The 22,534-nt window shown below is 39.8% G+C and overlaps 1 protein-coding gene across 3 annotated transcripts; it reads right to left on the bottom strand.

The window, feature by feature from the left end:
- Positions 1–762: 762 nt before the first annotated feature.
- Positions 763–22,327, bottom strand: LOC18445037 (ribosomal protein L11 methyltransferase-like protein). Of its 3 annotated transcripts, none has more exons than XR_016049291.1 (7): positions 21,867–22,327; positions 21,199–21,282; positions 19,531–19,671; positions 17,269–17,334; positions 2,387–2,520; positions 1,403–1,726; positions 763–1,159 (listed from the first exon to the last, which is right to left on the bottom strand). XR_016049291.1 is itself a non-coding variant. In XM_006855184.4 (7 exons), exons 1-7 carry the CDS (start codon positions 22,119–22,121, stop codon positions 1,049–1,051), a joined length of 1,149 nt encoding a protein of 382 aa, XP_006855246.2. In that variant the 5' UTR covers positions 22,122–22,327; the 3' UTR covers positions 763–1,048. The 3 variants fall into 3 exon arrangements, 2 of the variants coding, with proteins under 2 accessions (XP_006855246.2, XP_020529681.2); XM_006855184.4 differs by having other exon boundaries at positions 2,387–2,554; XM_020674022.2 differs by lacking the exon at positions 2,387–2,520.
- Between the last annotated feature and the right edge of the window lie 207 nt (positions 22,328–22,534).

The following is a 22,534-nucleotide window of genomic DNA, read 5'->3' as shown; positions in this document are numbered from 1 at the left end:
CAAGAAAAAGTACCATATTGAGTTACACTGGACGATATTCTAGGCGAGGTGTGTACATGAATGAAAGGAATAATTCTATCAAAAAGCTCTCCAGTTTTCAGAATCACCATTCTTGTTGGAGAAGTTATCTCGTAGAATTAACAAATATCTCCTGATATTCAGAGCAACAATCTTTGCTGGAAAATTATATCATGGATTGCATAATGAGAGTTGGAAAAGTGTGCGATACGGCCTAATGTTTTAGTTCTATTGCTTTCTTATCCCCTCTTTAAGGCATATTTGCTACTTCGAGGGGCACTTCTATCATTTTTAGGTTAAGATGTTTATATCCATGGCACTCAGATCAAGATGCTAAGTCTTTATTGTGCTTAAATGATCCAAAAAAACTTATTTTTAGGGCTCGGAAGACTCATCTGGGTTGAATCAACCTGGCAGATTTCCAAGTACTAAAGGTGCAGGTCCTGAATCTTTGAGTTTTACCCAATTTTTTGGGCTGGGACTAACTAGCATTAGTTTTTATCTTTTTCCTCGATTTTGTAAATAAAGTATTTCTAAAACTTGAATAATACTAGGCCACTCGACTCAGCTCAGGACCAGGCCCGATCCCCTTGATTCATGAATTATCTAAGCATTGTCTTATAGAGAGGATATTATTATTCCATGCTGATGTTATTTCTTGGATGTTTCATATCAATGTTTTAAAACACTGTTTTTGTTGGATTTTGTCAACCCTTTTTGAATTTTATTCATAAACTAAAAGAGTTATGGAAATATTTTCGGTTATTAGAGAAGCCACCAGTAATGGTGCTGAGGATCTAAGTCATTGCCACTTTACACTTATCCGCGTTCAAAACAAATAACAGATCTGGTTCAACTGTATCTGTTTCTTTGAAAATGATTCTCAAGCTAACATGTTTTGTTTTGAAGCCCAAAGGGCCAGTGTGATGCAAATTTCTCAAGATTACGTCCATCCTCTAGGCACCAAACTGTCCAAATAATTCTGAGTCATGGAATCTGCTAGATGGTTGAGAACAGGCTATTGAGGTTCTCAACAAGGTTGATCAGGAGTTCTTATACCCCTTATACAGGCCCACCCATCGATTTCTGACACCGATATGTTGTCCAAGAACGAACTATATATTTCTCGAATTTGTGCAACCTGCAGGAATCAGATTTGGAATATGATGAAGAACCATTCCTTGAAAGCTCTTGAAATCTTGGTTTTCATTTTTATAGCATACAAGGCATCCAAGGAAACCCAACAAGAGATTCCTTTTCTTTTAGGGTTTCATTATCATCGAATTAAGGGGATACTATAGACCCTTGGAGATGTTGATAAAATATACAAAATTTCATAACCTCTATTTGAATACGTCCGGATATCTATGGTCAGTAAAAGTACCTGCTCAGATAAAACTCCAGACAGGCCAATGAATGCTCCTGGCTTCGCATAGGCAGTTATATGGCTTGCTAAGTCTCGTAAAGGATTTAAAAGTAGGTTTGCAATGACAATGTCATACTTCGCAGTTTCAGCCATAATATCGCCATCACATGGATTCTCCCCCATAGCATTTTCTATTCCAACTGACGAAGGCATGGGGACTTTGAACTTGGACTGGTAGAAATGCATTTGGTCAGGTTCAATGTTATTCAATGCAGCATTCCGGTGAGCTGATGTTATTGCCTGAGGATCGATATCAACTCCAACAGCTAATGCAGCACCCATCTGCATCAATAATAGCCCTTCAGTTGAAAATTTCTCCCTAACCAATTTAATGGAACTTAACAAAAAGACCAGAATGTTTACTAGTTTTAAGTTTGAGCCATATAAATGTTAGCCATTCTACAGCAGAGCTGTTTGCAGAAAACACTATGTAATTCTGCTGCAAGCAAACCCATCACTGTACCTATAAGGAAAACTTCATTGTTTTGGTGTTGATATGAATTTATCATTAGGAAAAAAATGAAGCTAGGATGCATAAAGTGAAATATTCACTAAGAAAACAATGAAGGCCAAGGATGCATTACGGGCATAACATAAATGCCTGTAAAAATTTTGAAGGACCAAAAAACATGTACAAAATCACACAACTGTTTACAAAACATGATAATTTTATCATATGTCAACCAACAAATTGAGTGTCATATGAGGAAGTTTGATGAACTGGGATAAAAGCAATTCACATAAATCAAAAGATCGTGCAGATCACCTAGACCAATAAACTGCATGTTGGTAGCACCAAGAATGAATGTTGAGAATTTCAAAATTTGGGGACCTGGCAATATTGATAAGCATATGCACAATATCCTAGGTTCAAATTCCACCTTCAGCTTACTGAAAAAAACTTTAACTTGTCAGCAATATCTAGCTATAAACTAACATCACCTTTATTGCTGCAATTCCAAGAATCCCAGAACCAGTGCCATAATCCAGGACATGTTCTCCACCCTTTATCAACTCATGCAACAATAAAAGGCAAAGTCTGGTTGTTGGGTGTTCTCCAGTACCGAATGCCAATCCTGGATTGATAATTATATTTGTTGCTTGAATATCCTACCATAAATTAAGAACAAAGTAGAAATATAACAAATTCTAGTAAACTTCAGTAGGTGAAATATTAAAGGAAAACTATTTCCATACACCCTATTTTTAAGTTTCATTTCTCAACAGACCCAAAGTCAAGTCATATCTGGAGGCATAGAGATTGCATCTATTATTTTTTTAACCCCCTGGACCAACTTTGCCCACTTTGATCCATCTTTTTAGCCCAAACAGATGTTAAAAAGACATGCCTCTCTAAACCCCTTCTCTCCCTTCCCCTGTTTCTCCCCAAACTTCTCTCTCTTTCTCCCTGTGATTTAGGCGTGTACGGAGAGAGAGAGAGAGAGAGAGAGAGAGAGAGAGAGAGAGAGAGAAATTTGAGGAGAAACACAGGAAGAGAGAGAGAAAGGGTTTAGAAAGGCGTGTCTTTTTAACATATGTTTGGGCTAAACAGATGGGGTTAAAGTAGGCAAAGTTGGTTCAAGGGATTAGAAGATATAATAGATGAAATCTCTAATGCAACCAGATATGTTTTCAAACCTTGGGTCTGTTGAGAAATGAAACCTAAAAACATGGTGTACGGAGATATTTTCCCAATATTAAATTCATCACTATCAACAAAATGAGTAAGAATGACTATAGATAAATATGTACACCAAAACTGCACCTCCAACAAAATATAAAAAACAATTCAATCAAATCCTTGAATTTGTCGGAGGTAAATAGTTCATATGTAAAGTACCAAATTCATTTAACATAATGGTGTCATCAACTAAATTATATATAACGTGATTGTTCCCAAAAATGCCTAGTTCTTAGTTCTTTCTTGCAATCAAATTTCATAAAGATGATAGATTCACAAAATTTCCAGATTTTCTCAAGCCTCTTAAGTGTCTATCTATATATATATATATATATATATATATATATATATATATATATATATATATATATATATATATATATATAGTTTTATTTTTTATTTTTTTTTGAGGGCATACTTTTACACTAAATGGGACAAAACCCCTTAAAATATCATTAAAGGGGGTAAATTATCACCGCTAGCATTTGAGGCCATGCTTTTTCTTTTTCATTTCACTCAAATGCCTCCTCAAACAATTCTTTTAAAAATACCCATATTACCCTTGTTCAGTATTTGGAATTAGGAACAATGAGGGTAATTTCAGTAATCCCCCCCCCCCCCCCCGGCATCCTAAAGTGGGCAACTCAAATAACAAAAATACCCGTAGTTGTTTTGGATTACAAATAAAGAATGCTTTGATCAGTATTTGTAATGTGGAACAACTAGGGGTATTTTTTGTAATTCTGCACTTAAATGCTTTGCATCGATAAAATTAAAAAATAGCCCTAGTTCTTTCATCTATTTAATACAGAACAATGTGTTCCTTATTTGTAATGCAGAACAACTAGGGGTACATTTGTCATTCGGGTAAAGCCTCATGGTGAAGTACTGAAATGCCCGTCATTGTTGGGTAAACGAACTATTTAAGGAGCCATATCAGTGAAATGGAAAAGAAAAAGTATGACCTCAAATGTAAGTAGGATAATTTGACCTTTTAATGATATTTTGAGGGGTTTTCCCCTTTTTAATGATGTTTTCCCCTTTTTTTAAAATAGTTTGACACCCTCCTTCAATTTGGTGAATAATTTATCATTCCACTTGAATGTTGTTTCTAATTCATGCACGTAAGTACATAGTTCGGTAACAAATAAGCATTTGTTGTAGGGGCCAGTGCAACTTGCATTGGCATCTACATTTATCCCTTCAATTTATTGTATGTCTCAAAATAATTCAAAGGGAAAAACATTGTTTGTTAAATTTCACTATCAATGGCGTCTCCTTCTCTCATCTGGAACCAGATCTATGCCCTCTACCCCAAGCCCCCTCCTCCCCCTCGCCGCTCTCCTCTCCCTCACAAACAGCCACTTCGAGCCAACCTAACTACTTCTAGTAATGCAAAGGTGGTGGCTACGAACAGCAGATCTCCTGAGGTCGAAACTAGGATTCCTCGGGCTCCTACTCCAAATGCCTCTCTACGACAGCTAACTATGCAGGAACACCCAGCAACTTTTTGCAACTGTATTTTCGTCCCCCGGTTAGTGTCAACACCCCTCAAATCCAAGCTCGAGGCGTCCTTGGTCGGATCTTTCTCACCAAGGCGATATGACATTAGGGGGATTGAGAAGCTTGCTAAACTCACCTAGAAAATCTCTCTTGTAGGCAGCTCTCAGGAGGGGAAGTACTTTTCTCTTTCCCCTCCCCAGAACTAGCTCAGCATGTTTTAAACGAGGCTCCTCCTCTCTCTTTTAAAGGAGCCACCGCTCAGCTTCGCCTTTGGTTTCCTTATGTCGGCTCTTTCTCCAAACAGAGAGTCTGGCTTACCCTTGATCATATCTCCAGCTACTTTCAAGATTATAGTAGCAGCTTGTGGGGATCTTGTCTCAATCCTTTGGAAATCCCCAGAGTTTCTTCCTCTCGGGTCCATTCGACTAATGTTGGAAGTGCTTGACCCCTACCAAATACCTTCAACCCCTACTTTCGGTTGCGCTTTCTTGGTCTCTTGCATCCTCGCCTTCCCCCCATTTCTTCAACCAGCCTTCCTACCCCCGGGAGAGCACTAGGAAACTCTCTCAGTGGACCCTGGTTAAACAGAAAAGACGATGGAAAAAAGTTTCTAGACGGAATGTCGAAGATTTTTTGGTGGCCTCCACTCTTCTGCCCCCCGGATGCAAACGGCCACCTGCTAGTCAAGGCAGGAGCCGTGTGTCAGCAAACTTCAAAAATCCCCACGTCCAACTCAGCACCCCGGCTAGACATAGGCGCTGATGGCTCAGTTGGGCCTGGTTTCAGCTCGCCCAAACACGTTCTTGACCATCAGCACATCCCGGCTATCCCATTACTCGTGCCCCCCCCCCCCCCCCCCCCCCCCCACCCCCCTCGACCCAAGTCTCTAGCCCATTCTCTCCTCCCATCTCTTTGACTGCCATCCCTCCTCCCCTGACAATTGTACCCTCGAGCCCCTCGCCTTGATCGTCTCCCTACCCACCTGTCATGCGTCGACAGGATCCCTTGGGATTGACACTTGCCCCTCCCTCGCCCCGTTCTCTACCCCTCATCTCACCTACCTCGCCACCATCTCTCTCCATCCACACGGCCCCAGGCGACTTGTGTAGCTCCCCTCACCGACCCTAGCTCTTCCCTTTGCTTTCTCGCCCTCTCGCCTGTAGCTCTTGACGCTCTCCCTGTTACGTCCTCTTTGCCCTTGCTCACTTCCCTTGCTCCCTTTGTTGTCTCCGCCTCCCCTGCGACGGTCCCTTCATCGACCAACGTCCCATTGCCTCTACCCTATCTAGGTTTCACCTCCCTTCTTTTCTTTTATTTCCCTCTTAGCCCTGCTGTTTCTAGCATAATGGATAGAAACCTGCTCCCTTTTGGTATTGCCTTGGTTCAATCCTCTGACTCTTCCCCTTTGGAACCAGACGTAGTCTCTGGCTTGTTGTCCCCTCACCTTTACTTTGAGTCACACCTCGTTCGGGTCTACCAAGTAAGAACAATGCACGTTCAGTATCCCCCCCCCTTATCAACACTGGTCGGCAGACTACTCCTCTGTGCATATCCACCATTACCTTGCTTACCTTCCCTCTCTGACCTCCATTGTTGCACCTTCTCCCCTCTCCTCTCTTTCCCCTTTTGAACCTTTTTCTCCTCTTGTTTACGGGTATCATGAAGTATCACGCTCTTCCACCCCCCACCAGGTCACTAGATTCCCTCTCTTCCCCTCCACCCAACCCTCTCCCACTCTCTTCCCCTCGACCAAACCCCTCTTTTTTCCTCTTTTCAACCCAGAACTTACCCTACGTCCTTCCCCCTTCTCATCAGGACCCGATTTCTCTAGTCTCTGCACCCGCTTCTAATGATGAAGAGACTCTTCTCGTCTCTGCACCCTCTTCTTCTGATGGAGAGACTCATCATGTAGACACATCCACCATCACTGCTCAAGCTGGCACACCTATAGCTGAAACCAGCTCCAAACATGTCAACACAAATGCCACTGATGGAAATAACAGGGAAGAACATGTCAGAGACCAAGAAAAGATGAAGGATATCTACAAAGTTATGGGCTTCGAACACGATGGACCCGCTCACCTCTTCTTATAGGCTGATGCTCAGAGTCGCATTAAGGTGCGATCAAAGGGACAGAGGGAACTTTTGAACCTCTTTTCCTCTCTCTTACCTGATGATTTTAACTCACGAACTCAGTGGGATCACCCTACCTCGCTCCCGAGAACGTCAGTCTTATTGACCTCTTCCCATGGAATATCAAAGGCTTGGGCCAGCCTTGCAAAAGAACTGCAGTCAAGGATATGACTGTAAAGTTCTCACCAACCATTCTGGCTATTTCTAAAACTAAACTTCCTGAGCCTACCCTCCCCCTTATTAGGCAGGTTTTGGGACGTAGACCTAGCCAATGGGTCTCCCGGCCTGCAATGGGGAGGCAAGGGGCATTTGGTTCATCTGGGATCCTTCAGATAACACTCTGGTCTCCTTCCACTCCGGAGACTTCTCAGTCACAATTCTACTCTCCCGCATCTTAGATGGATTTCTCTGGAAATTCACTGCTGTCTATGGCCCTAATTCAGAAGCAGATAGAGCTCAATTTTGGGTGGAACTCGACAATATTGTTACACTACCTCACCCTTGTTGGTGTTTGGAGGGGGGGGGGGGGGAATTTTAACATTATAAGATGCTCCAGGGGAGCTTATAGACATCCCTCTCCAGGGGAGTCGGTACACTTGGTCTAGCCACTCTCTTCAACCCATCTGTTCCAAGCTCGATATATTCCTGATCTCTATAGAATGGAAGCAGGCCATCCCTGGCTCTCATGCCCTCTCTCTTCCCAAAACGACATACGACCACTGCCCTTTTCTCCTAGATACGGTTGCAGTACATAGAGGCCCCAAGCAGTTCAGATTCGAACTGGTATGGCTTCAAGAGGAATCACTCCTAACACCGATTCCCCAATGGTGAAACTCAATGTCCACACTAGTAACAGAGAGGGCAGGGTATAGGCTACAAACCAAAATGCAACTCCTCAAAGTAGCCTTAAAAATCTGGAGTTAGTCCTTGCCTGGGAACTATTCCCAGAATAAAATATCCCTTCTTCAGGTCATCCAATCTCTGGATTGTTTAGAGGAAACCAGACCTCTAACTGACCAAGAAGCTACCCTTAGATCCTCTGTGAGATTGAAATATTTTGCAAAGCTTAAGAAAGAAGAACTCTTTTGGTTCCAGAGATCTCGTGTGAAATGGTTGAAAGCAAGGGACATGAACACGAGATACTTTCATCGGGTAGCCAACTGTCGTAGAAGGGATAACACCATCTCCATCCTCAAAAAGGACAACATCTCTCTTACTCATCCTGGGGAAATAAAGACAGCAGCTATATTGGATTATTTCCAAACCCTCTACGCCGCTCCTTCGGCAAGTAGGCCCAGGATGACTTCTCTTGACTTTCTCCCTCTATCGGATCAATGGAGAACATGGCTTGAGAGACCTTTCTCGGAAGAAGAAATTATTGGGGCCATAAAAAATCTTGCAAAAGACAAGGCCCCAGGCCCTGATGGGTTCCCCATTGCGCCGTTCAAGATTTTCTGGGACACTTTCCGTCTAGACTTCATCTCTTTCTTTGAGGAGTTCCACACTAAGGGCATTTTACACAAAACTATCAAAGCAACCTTTATTGCCCTTGTACCCAAAGTGGAAGGCGCTGAGGAACTTAAAGATTTCCGACCCATTAGCCTCATCAAATATTCTTATAAAATTCTTTCCAAGGTGTTGGCAATTAGGCTTCAACAGGTACTCCCTTTGATCATTTCACCTTCTCAAACAGCCTTCATCAGATATAGGCAAATCCTTGATGGTGCTCTCGTAGCACATAAGTGTATCCACTCCAGACATGTCTTTTTTAAAAAAGCCTGGCCTGATCTTCAAGGTAGATTGGAAGAAAGCCTATGACTATGTTGATTGATCTTTACTCGACCAAATTCTGGCTAGAATGGCTTTCGGCCACACTTGGAGAAAATGGATGTTAGGTTGTTACTCACATCCCTACTTTTCTATTATCATAAATGGTTCCCCTAAAGGCTACTTCCCGTCATCCAAGGGATTACGCTAAGGGGACCCTCTCTCCCCCTTCCTCTTCACGATAGTGGCCGAAGTTTTCAGCAGGTCCCTATCCCATCTCTATCAAGAAGGCTTGCTATCTGGCTTTAAGAGTTCCTCTCAGAGGCCCATTGTGTCCCACCTGCAGTATGCAGATGACAAACTTGTCTTCCTCGATGCTACCTCACAAGAAGTTGATAATCTGAGGATTTTCCTTCGATATTTCCAGGAAGCCACAGGGTTCAAGATCAACATGGATAAATCGAAAATGATGGGGGTGGCCATCATGACTAATCAGATTAGATCATTAATCCCAAATTGGGTATGCCAAGTCGAGGACCTACCTTGGCCTTCCCTTGGGATTAGGAAAACCGACAAAGTGCTGGTGGTCCAAGGTGATAGATAAGGTAGACAGACGTCTCTCAGGTTGGAAAGAAAGATTCCTGTCTATGGCAGGCCGCAAAACTCTAATCAACGCTACTCTAGCAAACATTCCTGTCTACCAAGTCTTTATTCCACATGCCTGCTTCAGTAGCCAAACGTTTAGAGCAACTTTCCAGGAACTTTCTATGGTCCGTCCAAGCTGAACACGTAAGATTTCATCACATTTCGTGGGATAAATTTTGCCAATCGAAATCGCAAGGAAGACTTGGGATCAAAATCCTGAGTAACATAATTTGGCACTCCTTGGAAAGTGGTGGTGGCACCTAGCTACACAACCAGATGCACTGTGGGCTAAAGTTATTCGTCACAAATATAAGATTCCAGCTACTACTTGGGTACCACATGTGAGGCGTCGAAGTCGTGCTTCAGGTGAGTGGAACTCGATCGCACATTCCCTCCCTCTCTTCAATAATTTTGTTAGATTCCACGCCAGAGAAGGGTCGAGAGTAAAATTCTGGTCCAACCTGTGGTTTGGTCATACCCCTCTAAGGGAACTCTACCCCTCCCTATACTCCACTGCCTCACATAAAGAATCTTTAGTGGCAGAAGAAATGGCTATAGTAGGAGAGAGAAGAGTTTGGAATACGTCCTTCAGGAGGAACCTCTCTGAAGCAGAATCAGCCTCTTTTACCCAACTCTTAGCAGCCTTGCAAGCCTGCTACATTCCTATCAGTGGGAATGATGCTATGGTGTGGACTCTTGACCCCTCTGGGCGCCTCACGGTCGGCTCTCTTTATAGGAGGCTCATTCAATCTCCCACTCTGTCTTTCAACCCCCCCTCGATCCTAGCCAAAGTTTGGTCTTCCATAGCACCCTCAAGGGTTCAGACTTTCAATTGGATAGCAGGATCACAGAGAGCGTTAACAGTGGACCAACTACAAAAGAGGGGAACACATACTCCAGATGTGTCATAAAGAGGAGGAATCAAATGCTCATCTGTTCATTCACTGTGAACATGCGACTTTTAATACTCTTTGGCCTAGAAAAGGTTATTCCACCCACGATACCTTCCCTTCTATCCACAGATTTCGCCAAGCCCTGGCCCAAAGATGGAAAAATCATATGGAAGGCTGTCATTGCCGTGCTTGTTTGGGTTATTTGGATAGAAAGAAATAATAGGATATTCCAGGGATGTTATCAACAGCTGCCTGCACTCCTCCACAAGGTTAAGACTTTGGTAACTTTTTGGGCAACCAACCACAGTCTTTGCGGGTACATCCACGAACTTTTTTCTAAGCCAATGAGGTAACATCCTTTTTAATCAACCTAGGAAATCTCAAAAACCCAACAACTGGCAACCACCCCCGAGAGGACCTATCAAACTCAATTTCGATGGTTGCTCAAGGGGCAACCTAGGACCAGATGGGGCTGAGGGAGTATTCCAAGATCATGAAAGGAATATTCTGCTCACGTACGCCGAATCCCTCGGCTATACTAATTCACAACATGCTGAAGCAATGGCACTGTTGCTAGGGCTCAAGCTTTTTAACCCCTCTTGGGGATCCCACTTGATAGTTGAAGGGGACACATACAATATTATATCTTGGGCATCCGAAAAGTCTATACCACCCAGGTATATCGCTTCGATCTTTGATGAGATTGAATTCATTTGCAGGGGTATCAGCGTCTCATGGAAGCATACATTCAGGACGTCCAACGCGCTCGCAGATCTCATGGCCAATGACAGAGCCAACCTCTCAGACAGTCTTGGACTCCCTCTAAGCTAGCCGATGAGCCTTTCTCTCCTTTTGTTCACTACTCACATACATGTTGTAAATAGGGTGTTATATAAACCCTCTCACTGTTTTTGTTGAGCCAACTCATTGTTGTCACAGTATTGAACTCTTTTTTGGCTTTTTGTAAAGAGATTACTTTGCTCGTTAGGGTTCTGGTAGATCCCAATTTTTGTAAGGGACGCTAGACCCAACACTTGTATTTACTTCTTTCTTTATTCAATGAAACAGTTAAATTTATCAAAAAAAAAAAAATTTTCAAAGGGAAAAATGTATGAAAATAGTAACCCTACAATTGTGATGTACGCAATCATGCCCTCTAATGATGGCAATGAGCCCTAGGCAGAACGAGCGACTGAATTCGGCGAGAGGCAAGGCCTAGGCCACTAAATTTGGCAAGAAGGCGGGGCGCAAGCCACTAAATTTGGTTCGAGGGCAGATGGCTGGGCACAGCCAGAACTGGGCCAGTGTTCGGCCCAACCTAGACAAGCCCTTCTTTTGTGTTCATTTATAAAATTAAGAAGTTGGTTCAGTATCCAGTGGCCCAACTCGACCCATTAACTAGGCTGGGATGAGCCAAGCCACTTAGCCAAGAGCTAGCGCCATGGCCCCTTTGGCCCGGTCCAAGTTATGGCTCTAGGTCCCAGGCTAGGTTGTGCTAACCATGGTCAGGCCTATTGCCACCCTAAGGCCCCCCTTGCAAGGACGTTGCTCTACTGCCATGAGTCTATAACCTCCTATGGCTCATAACCATGGCCATGAGGTCTCCATGAGGCCCAAGGCCACAAGTCCCAAGGTGACACAACCCCATGGCTCCGCAATCTTAAGAAGTGAACCCCATTGGATTATATGCGCTAGACACATATGCCCTTTTACATCATATCAGCAAGAACCAAAGCTAAACACAAGCATAATTCAAAGAAACCTAAGGTTCTTCTCCATACTCCAAGCTAGGGTTCCAAAAGCTTAAGCTTTTCTCTCTTTCAATTTCTAAAAATCATGTGGAATGACATCCTCAAGGCCCCACACACCACTTATATATTATAATTTAATGTTCCAAATGCAAAATGTGCCAAACAAATAATACACTGACTCATATATCCTAAGTTAACTTAAAATTCATAATGACAGCTTTACCCCTATGAACAGTACCCATGAACAATACTTGTAAACAGTAATTGTGAATAGTACTATGGAGTAATAAGAAAAATTAAAGGCCCCAGAGTCCCTAAAAAACTAAAAATCCCCTAGAATTAAACCCTAAAATGAAAACTATAATATACATCCTTTGAAATTAAATAAAAATTAAAAATAAGAATAATTTTACCCTCCATCAGTCTCTTCAGGTTGGAGAAAACTTGTCCTCGAGTTTTGAAGTGCACTAAGATTAATTCAACATAAAAATCACCTTCTTCAACCTTCTTTTTCTTTGTCGGCTCAAATTTTATTCATGGTAAAAAGAATTCCTCAAGATATGTTTCCTAATATTTATATTGAGGAATCAATGCAAATTTATCAAATTCGGCTATTCTTGAACTCCCATTAAAAATGGTGGAGGAAACTTCAAACCCAATTTTTTGTCCTTCAAACTTAAAATCGACGGTTTATCAGACGATTACACTTCCATTGCGCTACTCTGATTCCATGCCTTAAATTTCTTGAATGCTCTATCTCTTTGATATTAATGGGAGCTTCAAAGGCCATGATTTGGACCAGTCCTCCTGCAGCCTTCTGTTCATATTCTTCAACCCTCTCCCAAAATTTCTTCATCATCATCTTGATCCTTAACATAGAACAAATCCCCTAAATGATTTTTTTGTTCATCGAGGTATATATCTATTGGGATTTACCAAATTTTGTAATTGAAACACAAATATTGAATTTCTAATTTTGTAATGTTGTACACTTTTGAATATGGATAAGCATTATACATTTTTCTTTTTTTTGTTGGATAGATCCCTAAAATCAAGGGGATCACAACTTCTTGTATCCTCTATAAATATTCCTACAATTGGATAAATATAATTCATTCAAATTTGCACCAAAACTTGACATGGTATCATAACATGGTTTACCTTCTCAATAGATTGATATTGTCGCCTAATACACATTTCCAAGAACTTTGCATCAGCAGCAGAATGCTCTTATCTATCATTTCTCTCTTCAATCTTTTTGGGTCTTTAAGTCTCCCTCCCATCATTTGGGACCTTCTCCCTCTTCTCTCCATTGTTTGGTACTCTTCCAATCTCTCTCTCTCTAGCACCTTTTGACACTTTCTCTCTTCTCCTAATTTTTGCACCGTTGGTCTTTTGGAGAACCTCTCAAGTTGTCTCAGTCTAGCTAGCAAGACCACCTCTTGACATAGCATACTAATTGTAGCCTAAGAGATATTGGAACCCAAAAAGCAAGGCCGCTGAGATAAGCATGCTTGCAACAACATCGTTTTGCACCACTTGGGAAGGATCTCTACTTGCATCCACAAAGTTTAAGACCATACCAACCAAGGGCTCATGATATCAGAGTCAACTTGAGACACTACACGTATCTCCATCTTGATCACACGCCCTACAAACTTGAGAGATTCCACGCTGCTGCACTTCCTCATTCTTCAAAGTTTTGTGAGCCATGAATGACATCAATAACAACACTACCATAGTTCTTTCGTCTGAAAAACAAAATCCTCATGGTACTAATCTTATTTCGACCCAATCCCCTTATTTTTTACATCATTCTGACAAACCAGGGACTGTTCTTATATCAAGTTTTGGAGCAAATTTAAATGAATTGTATTACCCAATCGTGAAGATATCTATGGAAGATACAAGAAATTGTGATCCCTATAATAATAGGAATGCATCCAATAAAGAAAAGAAAAGTGTACAATGCTTATGCAAATTAGAAAGTGTAAAACACTACAAAATTTGAAATTCAAGAATTGAATTTCAATTAAAAAATATAGTAAATCCCAACAAGAATTTGGTAAATCCCAACACTCCCCCTCAAGTTGGAGCGTAAACATTGAGAATGCCCAACTTGCCTATAAGAAACTGCAATTGCTCTTTCCCAAGAGCTTTTGTGACTAGTATGGAAATGGGCAGTACGAATTAGGCCCTGCTGAATTTTCTTTCAAACTAGATGACAATCAAGTTCAATATGTTTTGTTCGCTCATGAAGGACTGGATTGACGACAATATGTAGAGCGGATTTGTTGTCGCAAGGGCCATTATGAGAAATGCCACGATCAGATAAGAGGTAGTTTAGCCAGATAAGTTCACACAATGCAATTGCCATGGAACGATACTTAGCTTCTGCAGATGATTGTGAAACTGTATGTTGCTTCTAAGTTTTCCAACCAAACATAGTGTAGTATCCGGTAGTTGAGCGTCGAGTCATAGGGCAACTAGCCCAATCAAAGTCACAATAGGTAGAGAGTTGCATAATACTAGTAGCAGAAAGTAGAATTCCTTAGCCAGGTGTTTCTTTTAAGTAATGAAGGACTTGAGTAGCAGCATCTAAACGTGGTTTGCGAGGTTGGATCATGATGACTAAGGATGTGGATAAGATAAATAATATCGAGCCTTGTATTGGTGAGATATATAAGTCTTCCAATCAAATGCCAATAAGGCATAGGATCATCCAAAAAAGGTCCATTGGTTGCATTCAATTTTAAATTTTGTTGAAAGCAACAGATCTGGCAGCCAAAAGACCCATGCCTTGAAGAATCTCGAGAGTGTATGTGAGGAGAATTCCCTTTTTAAAACGAGGAACCGCAATGCCAATAAAGTATGTGAAAGGACCTAAAACCTAAATCTTTGATATGAAATTGATCACTGAGAAAGGTCTTGAGAGTATTAATGACATTAATGTCATTGTCGGTGATCACGATATCATCTACACAGAACATGACATATGTGCATGAACTGCTAGAAATGTTAGCGAATAAACAATAATCCGCATTTGATTGAACATATCCTGCTGCTAGTAATGCATCTGAAAATTTGGCACACCATTGCCTAGACGCATGTTTAAGTCGACAAACGAACTTATTCAAACAGCAAACTCAATGCTCTCCCTTACGTGAAAAACCTGGTAATATCTTTATAAATACCTCTTTGTATAAATCACCATGCAAAAAAGCATTTTGGACATCCAGTTGGTACAAAGACCAATTTTTAATAGCAACAAATGCAAGAAGACAACAAAAAGTGGTAAGCTTTGCTATGGGAGCAAAGGTTTCATGATAATCAAGCTCCTCTTACTAATTGCTTCCCTCCAATTAGAATCAGTGGAGGCTTGTTTGAAAGAAGCCTTTGGCAACCAATCGAGCCTTGTAACGCTCGATAGACCCATCTGCTTTGTACTTTATCTTGTAAGCCCATTTGTAACCAATGGGGCCGGGGGGTAGTTCAACCAAGGACCATGTATTATTGGCTTCTAATACAATGATCGCTTTGCTCATTGCTTCCCTCCAATTGGGATCAGTGGAGGCTTGTTTGAAAGAAGTGGGTTCACATATAGAAGAAATGGTAGTGGCAAAAATTTTGCAAGAGGCAGAAAGTCTGTCATAAGAGACGACAATACTTAATGGATAGAGAACATCTTGAGGAGGAGAAATTATAGCTGGTTGAGAAGACACATTGATTAACCAATGGTAATCTTGTAAATATTTTGGAAGTTGTGAGACCGTTTGGAACGCCAGGGGGCATTTGGAAGCATAGATGGTAATGGAGATGGAGATGATGGAAGCATGATATAGGTTGGAGAAGATGTTGATTGCTCAATAATGTGGGATGAATCAGCAGCGTACAGTAATGTTAAGTTGGTATGAATGTCAGGTAATGGATGTGGGTGAACAGTGTGTGAAGGGGTTGGGTATGATAAAAACTCAAAAAATGGGAAGCAACGCTCATCCAAATTAGAAAGTGCACAACATTACAAATTTGAAATTCAATATTTGAATTTCAATTCAAAAATTTGGAAACTCCCAAAAAGAATTTGGTAAATCCCAACAATATCGAAGATTGGTGGTAAATCTCAATCCACGACTTGCTAGTTTTCAATGCAATCTGTGTCAAAATAAAAAATCTCATCCTTCAAATCGAAAACCCTATATTTATGATCCCAACATCTAGGTATTCTATCACTATCAATATCACTTGACTCCACACGCGGAGCACGAAAGTGCAAAGGCTTGTACTCAAAATCCTCTTGGGCTGAAAGATCACCCTCTTGCCCATTATTGAGGCTCGTGAACTGTTGCATCAGCTGCTGAAACTTACCTTTCAAGTTCATCAATTCTCTCATCTATAGGATCACAGAGCGGATATAAGAAAAGCCCCCTTACACCGCCCCTTCTTGCTGCTATGGGTTCACCAAAATCACAAATTCTAAGCCGATGATCACCAAAAACTAGCTAAAATCAGCAATCTCTAGGCTGATTTGGCAAAATTGGGCCAAATTCAGCAAACCTTACATTGGCTACAGTTCCTGGCCCTTGTTGTTGAGCTCCTTGTTCTAATACATATTTGAAGTTGAAAAATTTAAGGGAAGAGTAAAATCAGCAAGAAACAAAGCCAAACACAAGCATAATTCAAATAAACCTAGGGTATCTTCTCCATACCCCAAGCTAGGGTTCCAAAAGCCTAAGCTTTTCTCTCTTTCGATTTCTAAAAATCATGTGGAATGACCCCCTTAAGGCCCCACATACCTCTTATATATAATAATTTAATGTTCCAAGTACAAAAAGTGTCCAAACAAATGATACATTGACCCATATATCCTAACTTAAGTTAAAATTCATAATGACAGTTTTTACCCCTATGAATAGTACCCATGAACAGTATTTAATGAACAGTAATTGTGAATATAAATAAAAAACATAAAAACCCTAGAATCCCTAAAAAACTAAAAAACCTCTAGAATTAAATCCTAGAACTAAAACTATAACAAACATCCTTTGAAATTAAATAAAAAAATAAAAATAAGAATAATTTTGCTCTCCATCAAATTTGGATTCTAAAGTTTGTTTTGTACAAGACCCTTTTCGCATAAGGCTTGGTATAAATCCTATTTTAATGAGCTTTAGTTAAACTTGAAGACCAAATGATAATACGTTGAAACCATGACAAGTACATCAACAAGTTTCTTAATTATGCTTAACATTATTTTATATAATTCATCATCAACTAAGCCTTATCCCAATTATTTTATATAATTATCTTCCACAAATGATATTAATAGATAAAATATATTAGACAGAGGAGTAAGTTACTAAGTTGTTAGAACAATGAACCCTAAGGCATTGTTTATAAGATTATATTCATTATGAAGGAAAGAACTTCTAATTTATAGGACAAGAATCATACTACAGGAGTTCTCCACTCAGGAATTATCCAAAGACCATTTGTAACCTCCACTGGGTGAAACATGTCCTGTATAAATTTAAAAAAGAGGATCAAAAATTGAAATTGCTACTTACATTATTGCTAAAAGCAATTAGGACTATCCTAGAAATTAAGATGTAAATAATATGCACCATAACAAACATAAGTCAGGATCAAAACTATCACATCATACATTATTTTATTATAACTAATACTTTGCCTCATGTGTTTTTCTCATTAACTAATGTATTTATGTTAAACAAAGAAATACAACATAAGTAGAGAAGCTGCTAAATCAATTCAATCATAAACAAATGATTACAACAACTTGAAATTGGAGAATTAAGTCGATAAGTGAACAAAATTCTTGCCCGCTTGGCCACCTCGGTAGGCTAGGGAGCTATCAAAACAAATCAGCCTTGGGCCGGACCGTATTCAGATGTGCTTGTGCTCCTGCTTAGGTGGCCCAATGGAACCATTGGCCAAGGGTTGAAAAAGGCCCTCGGCAAAGGGCTCCAAGTGTTCAATATGAGGCCTCCTTCTCTCTCTCTCTCTCTCTCTCTCTCTCTCTCTCACAGACGAATATGACCTCCAAGTGTTCAATGTGAGAGCCCGCTCTCTTTCAGATCCATACTCTCTCTATAAATGTAAGAAGAACAATAAAAACAAGATGACCTCCAATTATTCGATGCAAGGCCTCTTTCTCATAAACACATACATGGACCCCTACACTCTCTCTCCCTCCTCCCCCCCCCCCCATCTTCTCTAAAAAGTCCACCTAAGTATCTAGATGCCCACCTAAGTGGCCGAAGCCGATTTTTACAACACTAATCCATATTGAAGGGAAAAAAAGGTTTCCTTGGTGATGTGATGAAATTATTAATAAGAACAAAAAATTACAAGAAAAGATTAATCCACCCTAGATATGAAAGTAAACACTACAACAGGAAATTATGTACTCTAATATTCATTTTCCAGTCACACAATGCAAATTTAGCAGATCCAACTCAACAATCAAGAAAGGGAAGTAGTACATGTCTTGGTTAAGAACTTTCCAATTTTATCTTCATTTATCATATATGGAGTTATGAGTACTCAGTTTTCATGTATGCCTCCCAGTTATATGAGAATTTACCAATTTGTTTGCTCATGGAAGATTGGATTTGGTGCATGTTAGAATTCAAAGCACAACTTCTTTCCTTTCACAAGAAAGATTTCTCCATGCTGGATTCAGAGGAAGAATGATGATGCTCACTCTAATTTTAAGTAGTTACAAGACTGTGAGCATGATCACAAGGACCTCCATGGTCACCTTGTTCCAGGATGCATATAGGAAAGTCTATCAGCAATGGTAGGAATCAAACTTAACATTGTCACATTTGCCGAGTTGAGTAATTGGCTACATGTGCATAAGACTCTATAGAGGTGGATATTTATTTAATTATGTCCATATTTGAGTTAAAGGCTGTGTTCTGAGAGGCAGTTCAGATATTTCTATTGATCTGGTGTGGGTTATGAGTGCCTAGGGTTTGTGAGTCAAGGGGCTATACACACCTATAGTACCCCATTCCACAAGAAATTCATTAACAATGTTAAAGGAGCAGTTACTCTCTCTTCCTTTCTTCATCTTGACCTCTCTCTATGTATTTTTCCCATTCATGGTTTATATGGACTGCAACATAAACTAGAATTTCAACTGCAATGGCAAGGTCAGGCATTTTTCTTCATCCAAGTGGATTTCAGCATGCAATATACAACAGTAAGTTACATTAATAGTATACTTTCTTAAATCAATTCAACTTTTTCTATTAATTGAAATTTAAGATGAATATTTTGCAAGTTATCTCAAAATCTATATTTTCTAGCAACTTTAAATTTATTGATAGGCTCATATACCTTTCACAATTTTATTTGGGAAACTAGAGTAACTGAAACAGTCCAAAACTCCATAGCCTCTTTGTAAAGTTTAGAAGAATTAATCCGAGTTTATCCACATGTTCTTATCCTCTGAGCTAATATTCTCTAACTCCCCCGTAGAGGGGCCAACACAGGTGTGCTGGTCGCTCAGGATATAATAGAATTATTATTATTACTAAGGGCCTAAGGGAATCAAGGTCTTCAATCACAATGATATAACGTCACAGTAGTATCATATATAGAGATAAGGAGCATTACGGTATTTTCGTGAATGTATTCATTATTACTCATTCTTAGATGCTCAGCCCTAAAAAATACAGTACTAACCTCAACAATCTTTACCCAGTCCTGCTCTTTGCCATTTATGACTTCATAACTAGGAGTCTCCTTCATGCCAATGGAATCAGCAGCGTGTGAGATGCAACCAGCCACATCTTGGCATTCCTCAAAGAAAGAAGTGACACAAATCTGCAAGCACAAAACCTTTGAACAGGTATTTTGGAAGATCATAGATACTCAAATCGATAGAGCAAGTGAGGGTTCCGTGTGACCTATGTCAAAAAAGGGTTCTTAACCTCTCTTAGGCCTACAAAAAGGTTATTCATCGCATAAATCTGTATTACATAAGGAACACCTCCAAATGTTGCCACAAAAACTGAAGAGGAGCATAGTAAGATGGATACAAAGATCAAAGAAATTCAAACATTTCAGAAATTGCCACTTTCAATTTTGTGTTTTTGATAAAAGAATACAATCTGTTTCCTTACAGCTGTTTTCTCATAGAAGGCCCTTCAGCTTTATTTTGCAAAAGGAGTTGCTTATCTCCTTAATGTAATTGGCTTAATTCAAACCAGATAAGAAACTGTTTAATGATTAATGCTGGGTGATAGCAATGCTCTCATAGGTGCTCCTAAGAAAAAAAAAAAGAGGGAATTTTCATACCTCAGAACTTTCAAAAGAAATTATTGATAGAAAAATGATTGATTTGGACAGTCATAAAGGCTTGATTTTGCAGCAATAAGCAGAAAAGGGATAAAATTCACTTTTCCAAATCCAAAATGATTAATAAAATTCCTTATCAAGAATAATTGTTGCCTTTAGAGATGATTCGATAAGAGCCCTACACATGTATTTCCTTTTCCTGTTCATGTTACATACCATGTCAATTTCAAAATTCAATGCGGTTTAACCGTCCACATTTTGCAGCAGTTGGAAAATTCTTACAAAGTTGGGCTTTCAAATCTCTGATATATTGGACTTATGAAAAAAATGATGCTAATGAAACCCTGTTGGCATTTCTCAGACAAGGATTGCCCAAGTTTGGAAAAATTTGCAAGAAGTTGATCTAATCCAGTGGATTGAAGAATTTTCAAAAGAAAAAAAACAAAATGGAGCATTGATAAAAAAATTTAATTAGGGTACAATTTCAATATAAATTAGGGTAAGAACAATGTAAAAAACTCCTAACATTTGTACATCTTAAGCCAGTGAATACATGCCCACAATGAACTATTTGGTCAAAATGACCAAATCCAGCAGCATTCCAGTTGCCAATATCCCTTTATGCCATACACTAATGTTGAATTGCCAGTGAGGAAGATTCAACAAATATAATATGTCTTATAATAGCAGAAACAACCTCAAAAGAATTGAGTATACATTTTGAAGCATCCCCGTTGCTTTGCACCTTATTAGAGGAGCATCAAGAGATTTATTTAAAGGACAAGAAAAATACTGGCTCTAGAAAATTCTAGAATAGCACTAATGCCCTATAATACAGCGAAATTCATTAAGAAACATAAACAAGGTGTTGATGATTGTTAGATAAAGTGACCTCCAGTTCCTATACCAAGTTTCGGGGATTCCCAACAGAAGAAAAGCAACATAGTAAATTTCGATCGCCTCACAGAAATAACAAAGCAGGAAAAGCCAGAAAAAAAACACATAAAAATGTTAACCATACCAAAGAAAAGAACTATATTAATAAGGTTGCACCTTAGCATCATCTGGGTCACCATCTCCATCATCAATGCTGGCGGAGCTTGCACCAAAGCACAAAAGAGCATCTGATAGCAACCCCTATCCAAAGTATTGACATAACACAGTTCACGCATACTATGAAAGACAGCAGATACCTCTGTTCATCAACTTCTTTCCTTTCAACAGCTCAAAAAGAATGAAGCCCCTAACAATCAAATAAAGCTAACAAGTCCATAGCATATGAAGGATTCGGTGCACTAATGAGGCAAACAAGCGATTCCGTTATCTAAAAACCAATGTAATTATTGTCGGTAGCAAAAACAAGAAAGGTTGGGTACTCACCAGCTATAGTTGAGACTGTAACTTCGAAAGCAAATAAGTAATAAATAAGCTAAGTGGGCCCACAGTTTTCAGACACATATGAAACAGATGCAACCCTAAAAGCATTACTTGAAAGATTTTAGTCCTCATCAAATGCAAATTGAAAACATTCCGTATGTTATGGCAGAAAAAATATAACTATGCGGAGCAAGTGTTCGCATTATGTGATGAAACAGAGGAAAAAGAGGGAAAGCTAGAGTTCAAATTAGTAAGGCAAACACTTTCTGCAACTTTGCAAGGATTGCACCTGCCACTCCAGTAAAGAAAATGAAGGAATGGATTTGAGAAGGGGAATTACTCACTGCAATATCCTTGCGGCACCAAATGCGAGCTGAGAGATAGGAAGCAGAAACCGTATCATCCTCAAGTGAGAGTTTCCCAATAACCGAAGCTGTCAAATTGCAGTGGCTTCGCCATTGTGAAGAAGAAGAAAGAAACGAAGGTTGGGTAGTTTTTTTGGGTTGAGATTGAGAAAAAGAGGAAGATAAGAGATGAAGATGGGCGTGGTGGTGGAATTGTGAAAGGAAGCGAGGGAGGCGAGTGTTGCAGAGAAACATGGAGATTATTGATATTCAAAAAAAAAATGGAGATTATTGGGAAGCAAATTCGTGAAGAGTGGGAGTCCCTAAAAAGAAAATATTGAAGTGTTTGTCAATAGTCCACGGGTCATTTCCGCTTTGTTTTTTTTTCCCATGGGGCATGTTTAGCTCGTATGACAGAGATCTCATACATTTTTATTTTCGGACGGTCGATTTTTACGGTCAACTTTTCTGCATTGAATCAATCGGTGTTAAAAAGTTGGGTGCATTTGGCATAGGGATGCATCCGTAGCCGTAGAGGTAAGGTGCACCTTCAAATTTTAGCATGGTGTAAAATGTTATTAGGATTTTTCAAAATCTATTTTTATATCTAATTATAAAAAATTTTAATTTTAAAAATAGTTAAAATCAATAGATCTATAAACATATGA

The sequence above is a fragment of the Amborella trichopoda genome, chromosome 2, assembly GCF_054954075.1.
Source record: "Amborella trichopoda isolate Santa Cruz 75 chromosome 2, AtrichopodaSantaCruz75HAP2 v2.0, whole genome shotgun sequence".
NCBI classification, from domain to species: domain Eukaryota; kingdom Viridiplantae; phylum Streptophyta; class Magnoliopsida; order Amborellales; family Amborellaceae; genus Amborella; species Amborella trichopoda.
The sequence above is the reverse complement of the archived record's forward strand: the minus strand, read 5'-3'. Positions and strand labels throughout refer to the sequence as shown.

Bases quoted from the DNA above. Each gene is read 5' to 3' on its own strand.
- LOC18445037 (XM_006855184.4), bottom strand. From the start codon at position 22,121: ATGTTTCTCTGCAACACTCGCCTCCCTCGCTTCCTTTCACAATTCCAC. The intron at 17,335-19,530 runs GTTAGTACTGTA...AAATTTATACAG, and splicing joins ACTGGGTAAAGATTGTTGAG to GACATGTTTCACCCAGTGGA. The intron at 1,160-1,402 runs GTACTTTTACTG...TGATTCCTGCAG, and splicing joins CTGGAGTTTTATCTGAGCAG to GTTGCACAAATTCGAGAAAT.